Source organism: Camarhynchus parvulus, chromosome 4A (genome assembly GCF_901933205.1).
Source record: "Camarhynchus parvulus chromosome 4A, STF_HiC, whole genome shotgun sequence".
NCBI lineage: Eukaryota > Metazoa > Chordata > Aves > Passeriformes > Thraupidae > Camarhynchus > Camarhynchus parvulus.
Window position 1 is genome coordinate 16,989,762 of NC_044600.1, and position 23,877 is coordinate 17,013,638.

The 23,877-nt window shown below is 42.4% G+C and overlaps 1 protein-coding gene across 1 annotated transcript in view; it reads right to left on the bottom strand.

The window, feature by feature from the left end:
- Positions 1 to 23,877, bottom strand: part of ATP7A (ATPase copper transporting alpha) — a 31,973-nt gene that overhangs the window by 6,572 nt on the left and 1,524 nt on the right. Inside the window, exons 2-19 of the mRNA XM_030967520.1 lie at positions 19,028 to 19,195; positions 16,112 to 16,601; positions 14,241 to 14,972; positions 13,298 to 13,504; positions 12,176 to 12,339; positions 11,398 to 11,559; positions 10,681 to 10,757; positions 10,273 to 10,498; positions 9,071 to 9,304; positions 8,331 to 8,422; positions 7,689 to 7,816; positions 7,389 to 7,543; positions 6,956 to 7,090; positions 5,093 to 5,287; positions 2,565 to 2,747; positions 1,423 to 1,636; positions 608 to 754; positions 33 to 175 (exon numbers count right to left, since the gene is read on the bottom strand). Coding sequence (XP_030823380.1) covers positions 33 to 175; positions 608 to 754; positions 1,423 to 1,636; positions 2,565 to 2,747; positions 5,093 to 5,287; positions 6,956 to 7,090; positions 7,389 to 7,543; positions 7,689 to 7,816; positions 8,331 to 8,422; positions 9,071 to 9,304; positions 10,273 to 10,498; positions 10,681 to 10,757; positions 11,398 to 11,559; positions 12,176 to 12,339; positions 13,298 to 13,504; positions 14,241 to 14,972; positions 16,112 to 16,601; positions 19,028 to 19,135 — 3,792 coding nt within the window. The 5' untranslated portion in view covers positions 19,136 to 19,195. The remainder of the gene's footprint in view (positions 1 to 32; positions 176 to 607; positions 755 to 1,422; positions 1,637 to 2,564; positions 2,748 to 5,092; positions 5,288 to 6,955; positions 7,091 to 7,388; positions 7,544 to 7,688; positions 7,817 to 8,330; positions 8,423 to 9,070; positions 9,305 to 10,272; positions 10,499 to 10,680; positions 10,758 to 11,397; positions 11,560 to 12,175; positions 12,340 to 13,297; positions 13,505 to 14,240; positions 14,973 to 16,111; positions 16,602 to 19,027; positions 19,196 to 23,877) is intronic.

Below are 23,877 nucleotides of genomic sequence, written 5' to 3' on the forward strand. Positions count from 1 at the left end.
CTGCTGAAAGCAGCCCCCGGCCCCCAGCCCACCTGGGAGGCGATGGACCGGGCTGTTTTGCTGTTGTCACCAGTCATGAGGACAACTTCTAAGCCCATGCTCTTCAAAGTGTACACTGCCAGCTCAGCCTCTGGCTTCACTGTATCTGCAATAGCTATCAAGCCACAGAGCACTCCTGAAAACAGAAAAAGTGTTTGTAATGAAGATCTTTATCAATTTAGAAAAACTAACTTCCCCCAGTAAGTCCAGTTCCAGAACCACTTCATACTGACAGTAAAAAGTGAGATGATAAGAGGTATTAAGGCAGCAAGATAGAATATGGACTATCCAACCACAAAAAAATAAAAATTCATTTTTTCTCTCCTTTTTCCCCTTTTGCTTTCTTTGAAGTCTTTGCACTGTATTATGCCCAACGGTCCTGTCAGCTAAGAAATGCAGGAAGAGCCTTTCCCACAAGAAAGTGCAGTAAAACTGATTAATTATCTCTTTTCATCCCATTACTCTGCTGCAGCTGTAGCTGCTATGACATCACTACTTATTAATCTCTATTTATGTCATGTTTTATGTGATATTTAGTGGCTGAACACAGCAGGAGCCCTGAACTCACCATCCACAGCTGCAAGGACAGCCGTGCGGCCTCTCCGCTCATGTTCCATCATGGCTTTGTCCACCTCATTTCTCACCACAAGGCCATTCCTGGTCATCCATTCCCTGTTCCCAATGAGAACTGAGTATTTCTGAGAGGTCACAGTAGCTGAAGGAAGGAAACACAATGTGGAAAACAATCATGTGGATAACCAGGGAGCTTCCCTGCAGCTCATCCCAGCCAGGCTCTCCCAGTGGGGACTGGAACAGCACTGCAGGGAATCCAAACAGAAATAAAGAATTCCTCAAAACTTTCTGCCCTGCCATCTCTTCACGTGATCTTCACAAGAGAGACACCAACGTTTCTTAGGTCCTGGGGAGTCAGCCCATGTCAGAGGGCCAAAAACCACAGGAAAAAGGACAGTAAAGGACCAAGACACCTTCTCAGTGCTTTTGATTTCTATGAACAGCCCAGTGGAGTTGAAAGACCTAACAGTGAGCTGTTCTCAAGTGAAAACTAACCAGTTATGCAAATACACATAATTTTGGCTAGTAAATGGTAACTTGGGATGAAGCAAAGTAAAGCCAAAGAGAGCTGACAGACAACTCCTGTCTGATTTTCCAGTCCCATATTCAATGTGTAACTTGAAATTGTATTTAACTTAAATGTTCTGAGTGATGTGTGAGCACGAAATAAACTGATGAGCAACTAATTAATGTGTGCCTTGATGTCAGCCCAGTTCTGCAAGGTGGAAATAAATGACCACATTCCTAAGGATCCTAAAGACACAGAAACAAAAATTGCCCATTTTATTCTCAAACCCAGAATTAACTTACTTGGCAGTTCAGCATCAATGATCAAAGGAGGGTGCACTGATTCGTCTGCATTCTCCTCAATTTTCACAAGTGTCACATTTTTAACATTGTTTTCTTCAACCATTCTGTTTTTCCTGTAGAGTAATGCTTCAATATTGGTGACTTTGCAACTAATGCCACAGCCAGGAACTACTTGAAAATCTGTACATGTCCCAAGGGTTTCTGAGTTCAGCTCCTAGAAAAAAAGGATGGAAACTGATGAAGTTTTTAAATACAGAAAAGCACGATGCAATTATAAAGCCCACAAAATTAAAATGCAGTTCAACAAAGAGGAGGAGTGAAATAATCATCAAAATCTAGGTCTGAATGGTGCCTCTAATACGGTGTGATTTATGTGGCTCCACAATTTTCAGCTTTCCCAATTAAACACAGCTGTCGGAACCCAGGACATCCCTCTGGCTGCCCTGGATGGCTCAAGCCCCTGCCAGGGGGCTCAAAGACCTTGGCACAGAGCCCAAGACCCCTGTGACTTTGATTTTGACCCATGGAGCAAATTACCACCTTTATATGAAGAATTACAAGTCAAGAGAGTTTAAGCTGAATAATAGTTAGCTTGTCACGGGGTGAAAAGTATATTTTTGGGGTTTTTAGAATGGGGGCTCGGGGTCCCAAGATGGAGGAATTTGGGTGTACCCTGTCCTTCTTCTTTCTTCTTCCTAGCCTCCATGTTCTGGGTGATGCTGGCACTTTTGGATTGGTTTATGGTAGGAGCTCACTGTCTAACATAGGTGATAGGTATTGGGAAGTTATTGTAAATAATGTACACAGAGTTTTTAGTATAAAAAGATAACACTGCCCTGAGGGTGGCCAGTGTGCCTCTGTCTGACCTGCTGGACAGACCTCGGCAGGCCAGAGAAAGAATGTTATAGATAAGAAACAATAAACAATCTTGAGAATGAGAACAGAAAAATCCTGATTCCATCTTTGACTGCCAGGCTGGGAAAAGAGACTTTCTAATGCATCTCAGGGTCACTCTGGCCAGCAGAGATTCTGAGACACAGCAACTACTTAACCTGCATGAACAGTCTTGTGCTATTGGGAAGTCCTGCCAGGGAGGTTCTTGCACAGGGAGAGCAGGCTGTGTGTGGGAGCCCCTCTAGTACCTTCTTGCAGTACTTGGTGATGGCAGCTCCCAGGGGGTGCTCGCTGCTGCTCTCTGCTGTCCCCACGATTGCCAGCATTTTGTGACGAGGGAGGAGGTTCCCCTCCACCAGGAACTTCACCTGCATCACCTCTGGAGTGCCGTGGGTGATGGTCCCCGTTTTGTCAAACACAACCACCTTCACCTGCAGGAAAGTAGGAAGATTTCACTCAATGAACCCAGCATGGAGGTGCAGATTCCTTGGAAAAGCACCCACTTTAACTCTGAACACAGAGCCATCACCTAACAGGGAACACCCTGAGCTGGACAGGACCCACCAGGACTGTAGGACCGTGTCTGGGATGGGCTGTTGGGGTCTAACTCTGGCTAGCAATGGACCCCAGCCCATAAGATCCTACACAGACCAAAGCAAAAGACTGGAAACGCTCTTCCCCATGTGGGAACCTGCGTGGCACATTTATTTCCAAGGTGGGCAAGAGGCCCTGGACCCAGGGCAGGAGACTTTTATACCCAAGGGAATGGGGAGCAGGCAGAGGAGGCAGATCACAACCAATCAATGAGATACAAGTGGAGAGGGTCTGACCAGGGGAGAGACCACCAGGGGGTATTGGGCAGAGGGGTGGGTGAGAGAGAAACCATGTGATAAAAGAGGGGAATAACAAACCACATTGTTGCCCTGATTTTTTAAGTTTTTCTAAGCCTTCTGATGTTTACATTCTTGTAGCAAACTTTCTCACACACTTTCTGTAAATAACTTATTGTTTTGCATTCTTTTATGGAGAAGGAGAAATTTGATGGACTGTCGGTTTGTCCAGTGTCATTGGAGAGGTGGCACTTTCAGCCTCCAATCCACTGTCACTTCTGGAAAACTGTAGGTGGTGGAGTCAGAAAATAAACTTCCCTTTTTCTTCACCTTGAGAGCAGTGGTGTGTGCACTCGTGTTGTTTCGTGTCCTATAGTGACACCACATGATATAACAAACTATTCAGTGCTATATGAAGACTACTCTGTGCAAATCTCTAATAACGCAGTGCAAAACAACAACTATTTAGTGTCACAGACATGCTTTATGAAAAACCCTTTCCTTAGGATTTTTTCTCCTGAGAAGCTGAGAGGCTTCAGAAACAAAATGTAAACAATGATTATCTGCTGCTGTGGAATGCAACAGGTGGATCTGTGATTGGGCTCATGTAGTTATTTTTAATTAATGGCCAATCACAGTCCAGCTGTATCAGACTCTCTGGCCAGACACAGGATTTTGTTATCATTCCATTCCTTCCTTGCAAGCCTTCTGATTAAATCCTTTTCTTCTATTCTTTTAGTATAGTTTTAAGATAATATATATATAAATAATAAAATAATAAATCAAGCCTTTTGAAACACAAAATCAGATCCTCCATCACCGCCCTACAAGCCATAGAATACTATGAAGCACCCTTTTCCATTGCCAATGGAATCTACAGCTCAACCTTCTTTGTTGCTACCAGACTCCACACCCTGCATGTCATTATCAGCTCTACATTCCTGCTAATATGCCTCTTACACCCAATTAAATACCACTTCACATCAAATCACCACTTCGGGTTTGAAGCAGCCGCCTGATACGGACACTTCGTAGACGTCGTATGATTATTACTCTACATTTCTATCTATTGATGAGGATCTTACTCTTCTAGTATACTAATTACAATCGACTTCCAATCCTTAGACTCTGGTTTAAACCTAGAGAAGAGTAATTGTAGGAGTGTCAGGGGGGTAGGACGGTCGGGACGGATGGAGACCAGAGATCTCTGCAGCCAGGTTGTGGAACTTGTGGTTTATTGCAAAGGGCCTGGGTGCAGGGCCCTGCTGGGAGCTGCCAGCCACAGCTCAGAGCAGGCTGAGAGAAGAGAGGGGGAGAGAGGATGAGAGGGTAAGAGAGTAAGAGGGTAAGAGCACAAGGTTCCCGTTACAATATAATAAATCTTCTTCTGTGTTGAATATTCTAATTCTCACTAACCAATCTAGTACAATATACAAATCCTACAGCATTTACATTCAGCCTATAAGAATCATTACATTACCATACTGTGTTATATTGTAAACTCTAAAAACTCCTCTTTGAACCCCTTCTGCCAAGCTGTAGGGTCTGCTCTGACCCTTGGGCCTGTCTGCAAGCAGAGGGTGTTGTTCCATCAAAAGGGGATCACTTTCAGCTGGCCACACCATTGCTTTCCAGTTGTTCAGTAACTGAGGTATCTCAAAGCTTGCTTTCATTTCAATCTCACTTATAGTTTCTATATTCCCAAAATCTTTTGCCAGACAATCATATTTATAAGGCTTTCCTGTTTCATCTTCCCCAACAAGTAATAAACATAGTCCTGTTCATACTGGCCCTATCCCTAACCCTAAGCATCCTCTTAACTCCTCTCGTCCTGGGACCCCTGTGAACACCACCACAATTTACTGCAATACAACACCGGACATTCCATCATCACCTCCTCCAAAGAGCTGGCAAAACCCCCAGGCTGGCAGCCTTGGGGTACCCACCTTGTGTGCCATCTCCAGGGGCTCCCCTCCCTTGATGAGGATGCCATTCTGGGCACCCACGCCCGTGCCCACCATGACAGCAGTGGGGGTGGCCAGGCCCAGCGAGCAGGGACAGGCGATGCACAGCACCGTGATGGAGGCCTGGAAGGCGAAGCGGATGATCACCTCTGCTGCTGAAATGCTCTTGTTGTAGCCCTGGGTATGGAGGGGAGATGGTCAGGGAAGAAATCAAGCAACAGGAACAACACATTTGGCTGTGCATTGTCTTGGGAGAGGAGTGGGTCAGGGAGAAATCAAACAAGAACAATGCATTTGGCTACGCATTGTCTTGGAAGCTGGAAACATCTGCTAATGTATGCACACAGCAAAGTATGCAAAACCTAAGGTGAATGATTAAATTAATGATTAATTAACCAACTTGTGTTCTGTACTATGTCACCACGATATTTTATGAAAAATCCCTCCGCCTTAGGATTTTTCTCCTGAGAAGCCTCAGAAAAGAAATGTAAACAATAATTATCTGATTGGTTGGAATGTGCTTTGGAGGTTGCTTACCAACAGGTGCATCTTTGATTGGTTCCATGTGAATTATTTTTAATTAATGACCAATCCCAGTCCAGCTGTGTCAAACTCTCTGGTCAGTCACAGGTTTTTATAATTCATTCCTTTCTAGCCTTCTGATGTCTCCTTTCTCTTTCTTTAGTATAGTTTTAGTATATAATTTTCTTTTAATATAATATAATATCAAAAAACAATAAATCAGCCTTCTGAGAACTTGGAGTCAAATTCTCATCTCTCACCTCGTCCAGAGGACCCTCACAACACTGCATCTACCCACTGATAGCTGCATGTACCCACTGACAGCTGGGGGTGCTCAGCCTGGAGAAAAGGAGACTCAGGGCTGCCCCCATCACTCTGCACAGCTCCTGAAAGGTGCCTGTGCTCAGCTGGGGCTGGGCTCTTTCTGCAGCAGCACTGACACAGCCAGAGCACACAGCCTCAAGTTGCACCAGGGGAAATACAGGTTGGATATCAGGAAAAAGTTTCTTACAGAAAGGTGATAAAGTTCTGGGGAGGTGGAGTCCCCATCCCTGGGTGTGTTTAACAAAGCCTGGATGTGGCACTGGGTGCCAGGGTTTAGCTGAGGTGTTGGGGCTGGGTTGGGTTCAATGACCTTGAAGGTCTCTTCCAACCCTGTGATTCTGTGAATTCTCCTCAACTGTTTTATTTATAGGACATTTCCCTAAACAAGACACCACATGCTACAACTCTTTAATGATGCACTGTAATAAAAGATACTGTATCAAAGATAGATATATATATATATATGTATATATACTAAGGTGCAAAAAAAGCAGGTATGAAGATGGCTTTCCTGGAAACAGAGAAATTCTAATCAGAAATAGTTTTGAAACAAGAAACCCTGTGACCTAAGCAACACTTAAGTCCAAGTTGGGATCCAGCTCTCCTCTGGAATTTGTAACCAAGATGAAGTCCACTGATTGCCAAGATGAATTTACACACAGCTACATATATAATTGGAGCTTGTGACAGGAGGGACTTCTTTTTCCCACAGAGGAGGTATGGATGGTGGGGAAATTTTTGATGTTTAGTATTTCTTTTAAATAACCTTTTTTAAAATCCTAACTCACAAGAGTTGATTAATTACTGTGGATTCTTTTCTAGTATAACTGCAGGAATGATACAATATAAAAAATACATAATGTAAAAATGTACTAACAAGAGCAGTAATAGTGAGCAACTGCTTGCAAGGGTAATCCAGAAAGGGAACCACTGCAGTCCAATAGAACTATAAGGCTGTTTATTAAATATTTCAGAAGGTGTTTAAAGAAATTTACTTACCAGAAAGTATTTTTCCACTATTTCAAAATCCACAAACCCAATTATAATCCAAGCAAAAAGGGTAACCACAGAGACAGCCACTATAAAAGGAACGAAGTAGCCACTGAGTTTGTCTGCAAATTGCTGGATGGGAGCCTGGCAAGGAGAAACATCACTCAGCACCGTCATGTTTGTGTCTGAAGGCACAGAAGAGAAGAATCACAGCTGCTGCTTGCAGCACACTTGGCTTGCCACACTTCATAATTAGAGATTTACTTAATAAGAGGATGAGACTTGGCTCAGCAGACAGGATCAGAGTCCTTACTCAGCAAGAAACTTCATTATGCAGCTGCAATTGAAATCCAAGCAGCCTCAGCCACCCCTGCAGTGATTCGGTGTGCTGGTGCCTGCATGAGACAGCAAATCTCAAGTGTTAAAGTGGGTGATACTCTACCTTAGAGGTCTGGGCCTCCTCCACCAGTTTAACAATCTGGGACAGGGTGGTGTCAGCTCCCACGTGGGTGGCAGAGATGAGCAGGGACCCGTTCTGATTGATGGAGCCTGCAATAACTGTACTGCCAGGCTTCTTGGTCACAGGCATGGCCTCACCTGAGCAAAGGGCAGAACAGACACAGCACTGCTGAAAAAGGTACCTTGGGACAGCTGCCAACTCCAAACACATCAACTTCAACCTCCCCTCTGGAGATTTGTTTAAAGGAAAAGAGTTTTACACTTGGAAAAAGCAAATGCTGACCTGTGATGAGAGACTCATCCACCATGGAGTGTCCTTCAATGACACGGCCATCCACTGGGAATTTGCCTCCTGGGACCACTTTGACAATGTCCCCTCGCTGAACCAGCTCCACATCCACTTGCTCCTCACTGCAATAGTGCAAAGGTTTCATAAGGGACTAGAACTGGAGTGACCCAAGTAAAGGAGCTGGCACTACACACAAAGCACAGCCCCACTGGCTGGCATTAGTGCTTACAAAAATTATCACAAGAAAGTCATAGTGCTCTTTGAAATGGCCTATTTTATCAGAATTTTATTTACCTTCCAGTTAAGAAAATCTACTTTATCTTTTATTTATCTATTTAAGAAAACCCACTTTATTTATTTTTCTGTCTTATCACAGAAAAAAATAGCAATAAACCAATACACCAAAGCAGAGCAGTGTTCATTCTGCATTTTAATATTTTTATCTGCCAGCAAATCTGAAATTATTTGCTTCATAGTTCCATAAAATAGTAAACTTTTTCTGTGAATTAAGCATAATCTGAAGTTACTTGCTTCATAGTTCTGTATGTTCTATAGAATAGTAAAATTTGTCTGTGAATTAAGCATATTAACAACACAAAAGGAACAACAGAAAAAGCAAATGATAAAGCAAGATACCTTAAAAGAACGTTATCAGGGCCCAAGGTAACAATAGTAGCTTCAGTAGCTTGTAATGAAATTAGTCTTGCCAGTGCTTCTGAGGTTTTACCCTAGAATAATAATTTTCACATTTTTCTGACTATACTATTGAAACAAAAAGCTGGGTAAATGACAACTGTGTACATTGCAATTTACCCTTTTAACAAAACATTTTCTGCAAACAGTCTGATATTAAATCATACTTTTATTAGTTCAGTTATTAAAGATGATTTCACGACACAGAAGGTTAAAGAACCCAGCAAAGCTTTTGCATGGGATGTTTTCTGTGGTGGTGTTCACAGGGGTCCCAGGACGTGGGAAGAGATGAGAATCTTGACTCCATGTTTCAGAAGGCTGATTTATTATTTTTTGATATATATTATATTAAAAGAAAATGATATATTAAAACTATACTGAAAGAATAGAAGAAAGGATTTCATCAGAAGGCTACCAAGGAAAACAGTGGAATGATAACAAAAGCTCGTGACTCTCAGAGAGTCTGAGCCAGCTGACTGTGATTGGCCATTAATTAAAAACAACCACATGAGACCAATCACAGATGCACCTGTTGCATTCCACAGCAGCAGATAATCATTGTTTACACTCTGTTCCTGAGGCCTCTCAGCTTCTCAGGAAAAAAAATCCTAAGGAAAGGATTTTTCAGAGAATACCATGGCTACAGTTTTCCCAGGGTTCTGAGGCGGTTCCTGTTTGCTCACCTTGGCCACATGCTCCAGCCAGCGGCCCAGCGAGATGAACACGAACAGCATCGGGGGCGTGTCGAAGAAAGTCACAGGGTTCACTTTGGCCCTCTCAGCCATTGCCACCAGGAGGATGATGAAGGAGTAGAGGAAGGCAATGGATGTTGCCAGCACCACGAGCACGTCCATGTTGGCTGTGTTGTGCCTCAGTGCTCGGGAGGCCTGGATGTAGAAGTGCCACCCCCCAAACACCTGCAAGGGCATTTCACACAGCTCCAGCACACAGCAGCAGCAGCTTTTCCAGTTTATTTGTGCAATTTCCCCCTTTCTCTGAACATAATCCCAGCTCTAACCAGGGCTGTGGTTTTTCCAGCACTCTCGGGTATTCCCAGTGCCCTTCCAATGGGATTCAGGAGCTGCCTCAGGTGCACTGCTGCTGGAGCTCTGGATGCTGAGAATTTGAAACTTTCTATGCTGAAGGGCACAGACCCATAAGAGAATACTACATTTGACCTGAGGCCTTGGAGAAGGCTTCCAAAATTGATTGACAGCACTGGGATTGTGGGTATATAGTTTGATTAGAAGTGTGTAATGTCACAGGGTGGAAAACTTAGAGTTTAAGGTTTTAGAATATAGCAATATATATGGGGCAAGATGGAGGTTTTAGGGTGGTGGCTGGTTGTTCTTCTTCACCTTCTTCTCCATGGGTTTGGGTGGTATTTTGTAATTAGACAGAAAAGTTCACATTGCAGACCTCAGGTGATTAGTTATTGGGTCAAAAGTGAACATAATTTAGGTATCATTTCTTAATTGGACAGTTTAAGTTTAGCCTTAAAAGACCTTGTAACAAAAGACTGTTAGCCATTTTTGTACCTTGTTAGTGAAGAACTGCAGAACTCACTACTGTGAGACTGTAACACAAATAAGAAATAATAAACACCTGAGTCTGAACACAAAATACCATCTCCAGTGCCTTCAATCCCAACCTTGACAGAGGTAAAAAAAGAAGCCAGGAACCAGCACAGAGCAGCTCCCCACAGCCTGCCCTGCCCCTGGAGTCCCCAGCACCCATTATTTTGGCAACAGCAGAAGCACATAAGAACCTCAAAAGCATTTTACATCAGCACAATTGCATTCACTTTTCAAACTTAATTTCTTCATCACCTTCCAATTTGAGCATTTAAGCCCAACAAAGCAGGAGTTGGCATAACCCCACTCACCTGTACAGGGACACAGAGTAAAAATGACAGGAAATTCATGACAGACAATCCTGGTAGGAGCTGGTACTCCAGGACCATGGAGGAGTGGAGGGCCTCCATCTCCTCACTGCTCATGTTGTGGTGTGCGTGAGCATGCGAGAGCTGGCTGTCCATCACCATCATGTAAATCATCAGCCCCATCACAGGGATGCAGAAAACCAGGCTCACCACAAAAGACCTTTTCCACCTCAGATTTAAAAAGAGAGAAAAAAAAAAGGAAAAAACCACTTGTATTGCAGTCAAGTGCTGGAGAATATTTTAAGTAGTAAGTCTGCACAGTCACAGAAAAAAAAATCATAAACTGATGGTTGAGTAACAAAGAAGAATCAAAGATGTTTATGGAATCTTAGTATGTTTGGGAATACTTACTGCCTGATTTCCTGTTTGTGATCCAGATGACTGGCAGATCTATCCTTTTTGACTAAGGAAGTAGTAAAACCTAAATCCTAAGGGAAAAAAGCACAGTAATAAAAAAGAGAACAGTCGGTTCTAAAATGCACTTTGTGCTCAGTTATTGCCAAATTACTGATGGTGCTAGTCTTACCTTTGATTAACTTTATTAACATTTCTGGTATAAAGTGTTATTATTGTTTAGTTACCATTGTCTGTTATTATTGTTCAGTTACTTTTCAAGAAGAGAAAGGCAATCTGATGTAGAAGTTAACCCTTCTGGAACAAAATACTATTCTAAAATGTGGCTTTCCAAAATGGTTGCTACTAAAGCACAGAAATTGAGAAAATGAAGGAGAAGGCTGAGAAACTTATTTCACCTCCCACCTGCAGCAGTACTTTATTTTTAAATAAATGTTCTTGATTTTTCTACAACCCTATAGCTGGTATCTCCAAGTCTACCATGACCTGGCTTTCACAGTATTTATTTTTAAAAACTTAGGCAAAGTTGTAACAGAGCATTTTTAAGGTAGAACATACAAATTAGCTGCAGAAACCAACATTAAGAAGAAAGAAGATGGAAGGAGAGTGATCTATTTTTTTTGCTTCAACAGCCTTTCCTTCTATTTCTGGGGTGCATAAGTCTTCCAAGGACACTGGATATTTGAGGAGACTCGGTGTCTACATGAAACTCACCTTTATCACTTGTATGACATCTCGAGGACCAATGGCCTCAGGGTCATATTTGATGTGGGCTTTGTTGGTGGCAAGAGCTACAGAGCAGTACAGGACACCATTGGTCTTCATGAGGGTGGATTCTATCTTGTGCACACAGGAGGCACAGGTCATCCCTCTCACCTGGAAAATAAAGATTCCTTCCTGTTGGCAAAGCACAGGTTACCTGGCAAATGCACCTCAGCAAGTAGGAAAAGTCATTGTGACTATGCTGCATTATTTATTGCTTTGATCTGGGGTGTGAGCATTGTAGAATCAAAAAATAGTTTGGGCTGGAAGGGACCTTAAAGACCATCCAGTTCCAACTCTTGCCATGGGCAGGGATGCCTCCCACAAGATCAAGTTGCTCAGGGCCCCCTCCAACCCTTCCAGAGGAAGCAGAGCACAGGGACAAGGTTGGATATTCAGTCTCAGAGCTTGGGGACACTCAGTCACACTCAGCCTCAAAAAGAAAAAAAAAAAAAAAAAAAAAAAAAAAAAAGTAAATTCTAGCAACAGGAAGAGCAAACAGAAAAAGACAGGAATATTTCTCTGCATTTTCAGTGTAGTAGTTTAAGCCAGCACAGTTTGCAGGACAGATAAAATCTGTGATACACACCTGATGTACCATTATATTTAACTTTTTATAAATTAACCTCTATTACACTATTCAACTCTAGGCAGTGGGCACTAACACAGGCATATCCAACAGATAAAAGCAATAAAAGCTGAAGGTGTTTGGGTTTACTGATCAGCTTACAACAAGCTCCAGAATTCCATCTCCTTCCCCACAGTTTTCCATGACGGTTGCTCCGAAGCCCAGCTCCCGGATGAGCTCTGCAATGGCTGCAGGGTGAATCACAGCAGGGTTGTACCTCACTTCTGCCTTCCCTGCCATCAGGGCAACAAGGATTGAGTGGATTCCTAGGAAACAAAGTGTGTGAGTGGCAGATCAGGCTTAGGAAACATCCTGCATTTATTGTAACATGAGGGCACGACACAATTTATTGAAATTGGGAAAGCTTTCATGTATATAAAGACAAACAGCCTCGTGTTTGGAAGCTACAGCAGCACCTCAGTGCAGGTGTGACAGATAAAGTACCACTCCACATGAGCAGCATGCCTTTAACAGTCTCATTACAAACATTCTGTCCATGCTATATGAAAAAATACCTATTTTCCCTTAAAAGAAGCTCTGCTAAACCACAGTGCTGCATATTTCTCTGATCTGCATTTACCATTTCCTGCAGCCTTTTTTAGAGGACAGCCTGTATGAGAAAGCCTGTATGAGGACAGCCTGTATGAGATCTAACAGTGCAATCCTACTGGGCACTGAGAGGATTTAGAGTCATCCATTTCCTAGGATGAAAAAAATTAAAATCCAGGCTGACTTGAAACCTGTCCATCTTCATTATGATAATTAAACACAGTCTGCATTAATGACTCTGTTAAATCACAGTCATGCAGCCATTTGTTCCTGCAAATATAATCACAGACAGCAGTGCCCCGACTTGCAGAGCTAAAATTAACCTGTGTCCCTTTAATCCACTCACACTGTCCCTTCTCACAGCTCCCTAAAGCTCACATCTGCCTTTCAGGTGCACACCTGGGAACCTCCCTCCAGCAGGAAAGAGCTGTTCTACCTTCAAAAGGATCCCTTATTTGACCTCTGTATTCTCTGGAGCTGCTGCTTCTGCAACAGCAAACGTCTGGGCAGCCCGTCCATAAAGCAGCAAGGATGTCCCTGCTCCCACCCTATGGGCCAGAGATGAGGAGGAACACCTGCCCTGACAACCCACCCCTTAAAAACACTGCAAAAGCCAGAAGGATTCTCCAAACAAATGCTTGGAAATGTAACAGACCACGCTGACAGACTTCTCACCATCCTCCCGTCTCAGATTCCTCTCGATGTTGGCCACGCACGAGGCACACGTCATTCCTGTCACCTGCACGTAGCACTTGGAGATGGTCTTGCTCTCCTGCCTGCCAAGGTGGGCTGGGGGCACTTTGCAGGGTGGCTCAGGCTTGTGAGAGTCCAGCTGTGCTTCAGGGCAGGGCTGAGCTTTGGGCACAGGGAGCTCTGCCTTTGCTGCAAAGGAGACACAGTTTGTGCCAGTGTGAGCAGCCAGTGCAGGGAGGGATGATGCTGTGACACACTGCTGATCTCTGGGACTGAAATGGAAACTGTGATTGTGCACACCTTGTCAGTCTGACCCACCCCTCTAGAGTTCAGAGTCAGTAAAACAAAACAAGACAAAGGTGGGCCACTGATTAACTTACTGGTTTGTTTCTATTTTGCCTTTCCTCACTGTCTTTGTTCAGTTGCACATCCTTTGTCCTCTCCTGTAGCTGGAAGCAAAAGCTCTGCATTGCAATCTTAGTTTCATATACAGTTTCATCAACTTTACCTGGAGCACAAAGCTGAACTTATAAGCAAGTGCAGTTTCATAAGCAAAACCAATGTTTTTAACTTAGAGAGGGGCTCTGGAACTACAGGCTCCTTACAGCAATTCAGAGGATGCTGTTTGTGCAGGATCAGGGTGAAAAGGATTAAGTGTGAGCACCCAACCACTTCTGCAGCTACTGACATAAAATAGCATTTATCTGGCATATTTATATTGCCAGACACCTCAATCATTTGAATCAATCTGATGTATTAAAGGATGTGCACATTATCTTTAATGATCTCATCTGCAGTGAAGATACAAAGCTTCTCTTGGCAAGCACAAAGTGTATGTCAGCTGCTACATTTTATCTAGAGTGGTACCAAATCCTAAACATAACTGCACAATCCTTGTAAATGTAAAAGTGTCACATGTCATTACCTGGAAAGGATGCATCAAATCCCATATCCTCTATTGAGGACCTCAAGTCTTCTGGGCTTGTTTGCAGTGGGTCATATTCTATAGTCCCATTTCCATTTGAGAGAGAGACATGAACAGATTTCACACCTGCCTTCTGGGACAGCACTCCCTCAATGGACTGCACACAGGAGCTACAAGTCATGCCCTCAATATTGATCACAACAACTTGAGTGAGGGGCTGGCTGGGATCCTTGGAAGCAGGGTGAGATTTCAGTGGAGATGCCAGTGTGGGGAAAAGTGCCAGGTTCTCATGCTCCTCAGGAAGGCTGACTCTGAACCTCTCTGGAGACACGTTCTCCACAGCTTTCCTCAGCTTCTCTATGCTAATTAAGCTTGGGTTGTAGTTTATAGCAGCAGATTTGCTCTCTAAAGAAACCACGACGCTTGCCACCGCCGGCAGCGCCGACACGGTGCTCTGGATGTTGAGGACACAGGAATTGCAGTGCATCCCCTCCACTCTGAACACAACTGTCTTGGTGCCAGTCCCACTGGAGTTTTCTCTCTGTGATGCCTCAGAGCTCCTGGGCTGAGCATTCCTCAGCCTCTCCAGGTCAATCCCACTGAGCTTCAGGGGTCTAGGCTGCTTTTTGAAGGCTGCTGTGAAACCCGCTGCTTCAATCTGCTGTTTTATTTCTTCTGCTGTGATTAGAGGAGGCTGGTAGACAACAACAGCTTCTTTATTGTCCAGGGACACTGGAAATTAATCAATAAAATAAGTGTGTGTCACTGCCCTAAGCATAATAACCACATCACAGGATCTTGTCAAAGCTTTCCAGCAACACTTTAAATGGTCAGAAATGTAACTGCAACAGAAAGGACATTTCATTGATTTCATTGGTCAAACAACTTAGTTCTTTAACCAGTTTTTGTCTAGTACTACAACAATTTTCAACTCCTCCTCAAATTTTTCCACTTTCCTCAGGATTTTCACAAATAGCATCATTACTTCTTACTGAATTTATCCTTGTTTTGGGGTCTATGGCAATACACTTATCCCAAAGCTAACTATATCAGTAAGCTGGTCTTGCCTTTTAGATTTTTAATTGGACAGAAAACATGAACTATTATTAATTACAATTTTAAAAAGGCATCTGTTATTAGAGATTTCTATAACTGGTAATAAAATTATAGAACATGACTACTCCAGGCTGCCTACCAAATGCAAAACAACCACTGAACACCATCACTCACGTAACAGGCAGATCCTTCCACAGTATGGGTCCCTTTCTTCATTTCTAGTCCACATTAAAAACATAATTAAATACCCGGTCCCACAAAGAGTCACTGTCACACTCAGCTATCTCATCTAAAACCTGCAACGCCATCAGAGGGCAAACAGCATGGCCAACCTCAATTTACATAAAGCTCACTAAGGTTATGTCACAGACATGTTTTATGAAAAACCCTTTATTTAGGATTTTTTCTCTTGAGAAGATGAGAGGCTTCAAGAACAATATGTAAACAGTGGTTATCTGCTGTTGTGGAATGCAACAGGTAGATCTGTGATTAGTCTCATAGAGTTGTTTTTAATTAATAGCTAATCACAGTCAGCTGGCTCGGACTCTGTCCAAGACACAAGCTTTTGTTATTCATTTTTTTTATTCTATTCTTAGCTAGCTTTCTGATGACATCTCTTCTTCTATTATTTTAGTATAGTCTTAATATATACTATAAAATAATAAATCAAGCCTTCTGAAACATGGAGTCAGATCCTTGTCTCTTCCCTCATCCTCAGACCCCTGTAAACACGGTCACAAGGTTGCACCTCTAATCTGTTGAATTCCTTGCAATTTGCCAGCCTCAATTTCTATAAAAACACACTAAGGTTTTACCTCTAATCCTCTGAACTCCCTGCAGTTTGCCAAGCTTCCCCTCGATGGTGCTGGTGCAGGAGTGACAGGTCATGCCATCAACCCTCAGGCGCAGCACAGCGCTGCTGGCCTGGGAGCAGCTGGAATCCTCCCACGTTCCAGGTGTCACCTCTGGCACAGAGATGCTCAAATCTGCTCCTGGAACCATCTGTGTAATGTGCCTGCCATTGGTGATGGAAGGGATGAAAGCCACCACTGCAGTTCTTTGATCAGAGGACAGTTTCACATCCAGGATCCCTTTGTGGCTCAGCAGCGTGGCACAGATCTGCCTGGGTGTTAGGGCTGACTGGGCAGGCAGGCTGAGGAAAATTGTGTCAGGTAGAACAGGTTGTGGGCTTGAATCAGCCAGGGTTGCATCAAACCCCATGTCACAGATGGCTTCCTGCAGAGTCACTGGGGTTTGCAGCTTGGAGTCGTAGATGACGACGGCGTTCTTGTCCTCCAGAGAGACCTGGAGGGGATAAACAAAGCAAGTGAGCAAACTGCACCAGAGCTGGGAGAGACTGCACCACACTGCAAACTGCTCTGCCTTGCAAAGATTAGCAACACTCCTCCAGTACAACCTCCACTACTCACCTCAAAGAGCAAAGGCACACTGAGTGACTCCTGCTCTCCTGTGCACCAAAAGGCTGGAGACAGCAGATCCCAGCCCCAGCATCCCGAGTCTGTCTGGCCACTTCTACTTGCAACACCCAGACAGCACCAACCACCAAATGAAACTTCCAGAGCCAAATTCATTTCAATTAGGATGATTAACCCAATCGAACCCCTGGAGCAAAACAGCCCACAGAAGAAATTGGAATGAGTTAGCAGTAATTCTAATGCAGTTAGGAGTAACTGGCCCCAGGCTACAAGGATGGCAGAAAGCACTCTTTGAAAAAACCCACAGCTTTAAGCAGCAGTGAAAGGAGCCCAGCATTGCCAGGCAATGGAGGCACAGGCTGGTAACTTGCTGTGACCAAAAACCTGCATTAGACTTCACCAAAACTCACTTTAGACACCTGGTATGTGACAAACATTAAAGAAGCTGTTTTTCCTCTCTCTGTACACTTTGGTGATCCACAGACATCCTCATTGGTAATAACCTTTGCCATCTGATGGTACACATAGCCTCAATTTAATTTGCTCCCAGCAGATGATGTATCAAACACAATAACTGCAGTTTCCAAAAGGAAAAAGCAATGCCTGCCAGAGGCCCAATACATTACCAATTCAATTCTATCTTTCCTCTGGGCAAAGGTACAACCTAAAGACCACAGCCATGATTAAATTATATCAGTTAAATCATTTTAAGAACCACCTTTCCTCATTTCTGTCCCAATTATGAGCCTTAGCAGAATTAGCAACATGGACATTTATGGGTTTCGTTGCAGAATAACCTAAAAGCAGCTGTTTGTCTGTATTAGTCACCTAACATTCATGTCCCTTGCTGACCTAATTCATAATCACTACACAAATCCCTGTTTTACTCTTCCCAGAGAATTCTCTGAATCAACTGATCTGCCTAGACTGAAGCTCTGATGCTGTAAGAAGGATAATTATTAAATAGGACCTCAAAGTTTCTTAAGACTCCTGCTCTACTCAGACTAAGGTTTTGCAATGTATCTTTTGAAGTAGCATTCAGCTTTGGGATAAGGTACTTACCTAAAAACCTAAACACAAAAGCTTTAATACTGTCCTTTTAAAAACCTACTTTATTCCTTTTGTAAGAGACACTGGCAATGCACATTGCATAAATCTCCTTATCCTATCCAAAGCCACCTGTGTATTCTCAGAAATCACCTGAGAAAACAAGGCTGACAAAATGACCTCTTTTGCTAGAATAAGGAGAAAGAGAAGATTCTGAAATCAGATTTATTGGGGGTATTATTTTACAGGCTGCTTTTAGCCTTTACCTGGGCTCATGCTTGCAGACACTCAGTGATTTATCTGGCCATGCACAGGGGGCTGTTCAGAGCTGGCAGCCCAAACTCACATTAAAGCTCCTTTACAGCTGAAGGAAGATGAAAAATTATCTGTCTTGTAAATCTTGCTGCTTTTCAGGAAATTTTCTGTACACAAACACCTATTTCAGGCCACAGGGAACTCTGAGCTGTGCAGTACCTGCTCTGCAGGGAAGTGCACTACAATAGGTCCTGCAAAACCAGCTCCAGACAATGATCACACACACCCCAAATTAAAATTGTACCCAGTTCTGGGAAATGTTCACCTAAGATATCCCCATAAAACAGATGTTAACTGCTGATAAAACCAGGAAGATAATATTTTCTTTGGAGTAAAGTCAACAACTACAGAATGTAGGAGGATGCTTTCAGAACACAGACACTAAATAAATAAACTTCTCAGTTTTCTGTGATTAGAACTTTTCTTTCTACCACAGGCTGGGTCACAACATTCATGGAAGTCTGCCAGCTTTTAAATTACTTCCATTATTAAAACTACTGTAAAATTATGTATTCTGCAAGGATGATCAGCTCACCCTGGAATATTCTACAGTCCAATATTTAGCCCATGTCAGAAGAAAGCAACATTGTTAGTCTATCTCCTCTGAGCTAAGAAAAAAGTTAAAACTAAGTCAGGCAAAGAAAGCCTGAATTAGGACAAACCCTGTTCTTGCCTTTTTTTCCCCATTACCTCACAATACTGAGTTAATTGTAAAGCAGATAGTCAATTAAGAGCAACAATAACTTAACTCCCTCTGCAGTGAAGCCAGCACCTGGCTTTCTCTTATTTACCAGAAATACACCAATGCACCTCCAACATCAGCCTGCCAAGAAACATACAAAATAAACTCTCCCTATGTTGTTTTCCTTTCTCAGAGCACAGTTTCTCACGGTTTCTCATCCAAACCTTTGCTAGAAGCAGTGTTAGACTCACTTTAATGTTGTGGATGCCATTCATCTTCCCAAGGTGCTGCTCAATGCTCTGGACACAGGAGCTGCAGGTCATCCCCTCCACGCTGATGGACACAGACTTTGCCTCCATGGTGAATTTCTACTCAGATCTGCTCATTGCTGGTCACTAAAACCATCAGGACATCAGTTCCTAAAGAATTTCACAGAGACTGAAATAAAACAGATGTAGTGGAAGGAGTCCCCATGGCAGGGTTGGAGTGAGAGGAGCTTCCAGGTCCCTTCCTTCCCAATCCAAACCATTCTGGGATTCTAGGGGTTAACAGAGGAACTCCTTCACCACACATGATTCTGGTAGATGTCAAAACCTGAGCAGGTATCAACAGAATGGAAAACTCCATGTATTTGTTCCCATGAATTCTCAAAACAGGAAAGAGTGCAGACATCTATTATTAATTTTGGGATACACAGGAGATCATTTAATTACATGCAGCAAGCTGTGGTTCACTGGTGTGAGATATTCAATTATAGGGGGGAGCAGGAGAGAGAGAGGGACAGCAGCTCTTGGAATACCCAAACAAGAGGATGGCATGTCAGATAGAGCTGGTAACTCTGCTTTTCCACATCTCTCTCTCATTTATTGCCTTCTATTTGCAAAAACAAGTGACACTGAAGTTAGCCCAGGCAGCAAATCAAGCTTTTTGCCACACTTCATTCAGAAAGTCTCATTTCTACTCCTCTGAAGAGTTTAATTACTACTTTTGCCCATAAAAACAAGCCCAGGAGAAAAAGATACTGAACCTAAATGAAATTTGTAGAAATGACAGCTAATGGAAAGGACTTCTTTTGCCCAATGCACAAACTTAAGTGACTGAGGGGGAAAGAGGGGACAAGAAGAAAATCTCCAGATTTTTTTGTTAATATGCTGAGAAAAGTAATGCAAGGTTTTATTGACAGAGAGGTCAGTGACCAGGGAAATGATCACAGTTAATGTTTGGCAGCAATGGAAGCAGCAGTAAAATCTGATGAGTAACTGAGGAGCTGAAGTGAAGCACAAGCTTAACTTGTTTTCTTACCCTGAGGACTTATCTTGGAAAACTCAATTACATTGATGTTTAGTAAAATAAATTTTTCCTGCTCCATGGTGACATTTCCAGACTGTTCTCTGTTACAGGAAGGCCTGGAGGGTTCTGCTTTCACTTTGAAATGTGCCACAAATCATGTAAGAATACAAGGAAGTTTCATCATTGAAAGTGGTTTACCTCCCTGATGCACAAAATGAAATGTTGAACTTAATTAACAAGCACTGAAAGAAGTATAAAACTGGGAATACTGACTTTTCCAATAGATTAAATACATCTCATCCCTGCTGAGATCAGAAATAAGACAACTCTACCTGAGGAGTTATTACAGGTCTCACTTCTCCCCTGCTCTTACAAGAGCAGAGTTATTGGAAACACTCAATATCTGTGTGTGAATAGCCACACATGACAGAAATGCAGAACTGTCACAAGAATTATCAACCAACATGAAAGTATATTTTAAGCAAATTTCATACAGCAGCTCCTTTCTCAGGCTGATCTGCATGCTCAGGGGTACAAAACACTGAAAAACCACTAATTTACCTAAGGAAACTCTTGCTGTCCTGCCATGCCATGGAAATGAGATCCTCTGTGCCCCCCCAGCTGTCCCCAAGGAATGCCCAGTGCACACCCAGCAAACAAGGACAGCTCTGTAACCCCACAGGCAGGGACACACCAACATTCCCACAAAGCTGAAACAAAAATCAAGTTGCAAAAAGCACTTGAAACGTGCAGGGAACTTTGTGAGCACAACCAGGCACATGGGACTAAATAAAATCAGCCCAGACAGAACCAATCTGCCCTCCAGGAAGGTTTGGAGATTAAATTAAAAATTTAATTGAATTTAAAAGCATTTCAGGTACATGACCAATTTGAACTGCCCTGATACTGTACTTGGAAAACAAAAATAAAGTAAGGGAACACTTTGGCTGTGAGCTGACATCTAAAATAATCAAAGGTTGGCAAGATGCTGCCTTGGAGGAGAGCTGGGGTACAGCTGTGAGCCAGGGAAAACCTGCTGAGCTCCTGCCTGCCCTCCTGGGCTTTGGTTTAAGAGACTCAAGCTGCAAGTACAACAATATCCATTTTTACAAAACCAGGATACAATGTTAAAGGTTCCCTGTCACACAAACACCGCCACACTCACAGTACACTGAATAAACACTGATTAGAGTAACCAGCAGCACTGCCACCAAATGCCCACCAACGCATTCAAAACCCAACTGTTTAAATATATAAAAATAACATTAAATTTCTTTCCACATCTATTATTATTACAGCTTGTATGGACAAAGTGTTTCCTCCATTTTCTCAGTCTGTTTCCTTGCCCTTCTGGTGTTTATTCATAAACAGAGCAGAGAAAATCCTTTCCTGGAAGAGGCTGAAATTAAAACAAAAACCATAAAGGCAGAAGAAAAAAACCCTAAAATTTATTATTCCTTTTTTACCCCTCAAGGCCCTGAAGTACTAAGACTGAAACCATAACTTCCATCACTAGATTTTATCTGTTGGACCAAACTGGCTCTTCATTTTGTTCTCTGACCTTCCATTAAGGATGACCCAGATCTCCCTGACGTGAGCATCACCCACAGCTCCCTGCTGGTGGTGAAGACAACCAATGTGGATTTTTATTTGCCTTGTTGCAGGTTGCTAACAGTTTTTATACTAATTTTAAACAACCAATGTGGATTTTTATTTGCCTTGTTGCAGGTTGCTACAGTTTTTACACTAATTTTAAAAATAGGTTGTTCTCTAAAAGATGAGGCACGTCCAAATCTAATGGTCTCTCCAATCAGTCACATTATTATTAACACTGAACTGTTAATGAGCTGCTTCTCAAACTCTGTTTTCTGTACAGCCTTGCTGAAATTTCCAAAAGTCAAACTGTCTGGATTTCCAGTGCTCCTGAAGCTTCAAAGAGATCTTGTTCTCAAAATGAAATATAGGGTTATACACAGTGACTCTAAATAGACAAATCCTTTTTTCCTCCTCTTGCAAAATTCCCAGGAGAACCAGTTAAATCTAAATTTCATCTCAGGCTGTATTCTACCTTGTCATATTCATTTAATTTCTGATGTTCTGCCTCCCTTACAAGTGCTTCAAGGTACAAAGAATTTGGCTGAAACTTGAATGAAATATTTGTTATATTTCCTCCTGAAGTCCATGACTAAGCAGAGTGAAAATACCTGTTACACCAATGAATTAGGACTGGATGCACACAAAAGGTAGACAAATATTAACAATTTAATCCCAATTCTCCTCATTTGGGTTAACATTTTCCCAAGAAAATAGACTTAGAAGTCAAAATATCTGCAGCAATCCATATATTCCACATCAATGGCTTGTGCAAGTTAGCATGGACACATCCTTTTAATTATAATTTATTTTCTTACAGAGAAAAGGCTTGAAGCTGAGGTCCTGAGAGACCTGAGATGCTAAGTTACAGATTACACAGGTTTTAGAGAAAAAAATAATGCTTTTATTCTTAACCAATTGCTCCATCTATAAAACACCTTTACCATCAATTAGTAAAGAATTTCAGGATTTGACAACACAAAGAAAAGGCAGTTCCCTTTACAAGTTACCAGTATTTAGTTCCATTTTCTTGAAGGAAGTCAGTTAGTGCTTCTATGAAGTAAATGAAGCAACAGAAAGAGGTGATTTCTACTTCCAACAGAAATTTCTCCCTATGGAAAGGAAAATTCAATAGTGATCAAGCACAAGGTGACTGAGACACTCATTCATCTCTCTATAAAAAGTTTTTTGATGTGACACCAGTCACTGTAAGAAAAATATCTGAAGAAATAAGGCTTGATGAGGTCAAAGTTAAGTAATTCATAAACCCACACTATCAAAAAAAATTGAAAAAACAATGAACAATGCAAAGAGGAAATTACAAGACCAGTAAAAACCCAAGAGTCCCATTTAACCCTAAAAAGGCACTTTGGTGCTTCTAATATCTGAGCACAGCCAGGCATCACAGAGCAGCAGAGCTCTGTGTCCCACAGACACATTTTGTGCCAGTTTTGGGATTAGCAGGGGTACAACCAGGGAAGACAGATGCTTCTGGTTACCTGCACAGCTCCAGTTTTCACCAGTTTATAATCACCTTGAATTTACAGCTGCTGAAGTCAAAAGAGGTCACAGCTTGGCAAATACCACACAAATGCCAGCAACAGAATCTCACAGGTTTAATTACAGCCTTTGGATTTTATTAAATTTCTAAATAGCCAAGTGCTACTTAGCTTCTCTATATATGGCAGCAGAAAGCTAAATTACTTTTTACATTAAATGGAAAAAAAGTGCCTGTCCCTCAGTGTCTGCAGGGACCTAAGGAAAAGAGCAAAGGGCAGGAGAGGAAAAAGCTGCATCATCTAACCCTTGGGCTTGAAAAGTGCTACAGGAGATGGGTCCAACAGGGAAGAAGGAGGTTTATAGGGTTCATGGGCAAACAGAGCCACTGGAAAGGGTGACTGGGTAGGAGATATGTATGATAGGCCCATGGGTAGGTGAGGCTTAATCACTGAGAGAGAAACTGTGCATCTGCAATAAATGTCACAGCTACGAGACACTTTAAATAGGTTGTAATTCATGTTGCTCAAGACTTTAACAAGCCTTGCTTGGTCAGCGGAGCATGGAAATTGCTCTCAGGGAATTCATTTCTATACCAACTGCATGGGGAAAAAAAAAGCACACATTGCAAACATTCTGCTTCATTTCTAATGAGTTTTACAGTATTTGAGACAAATTCTTAGCAAATACTTTAACTCGTTCTTGGCTTTCCACAACCTTC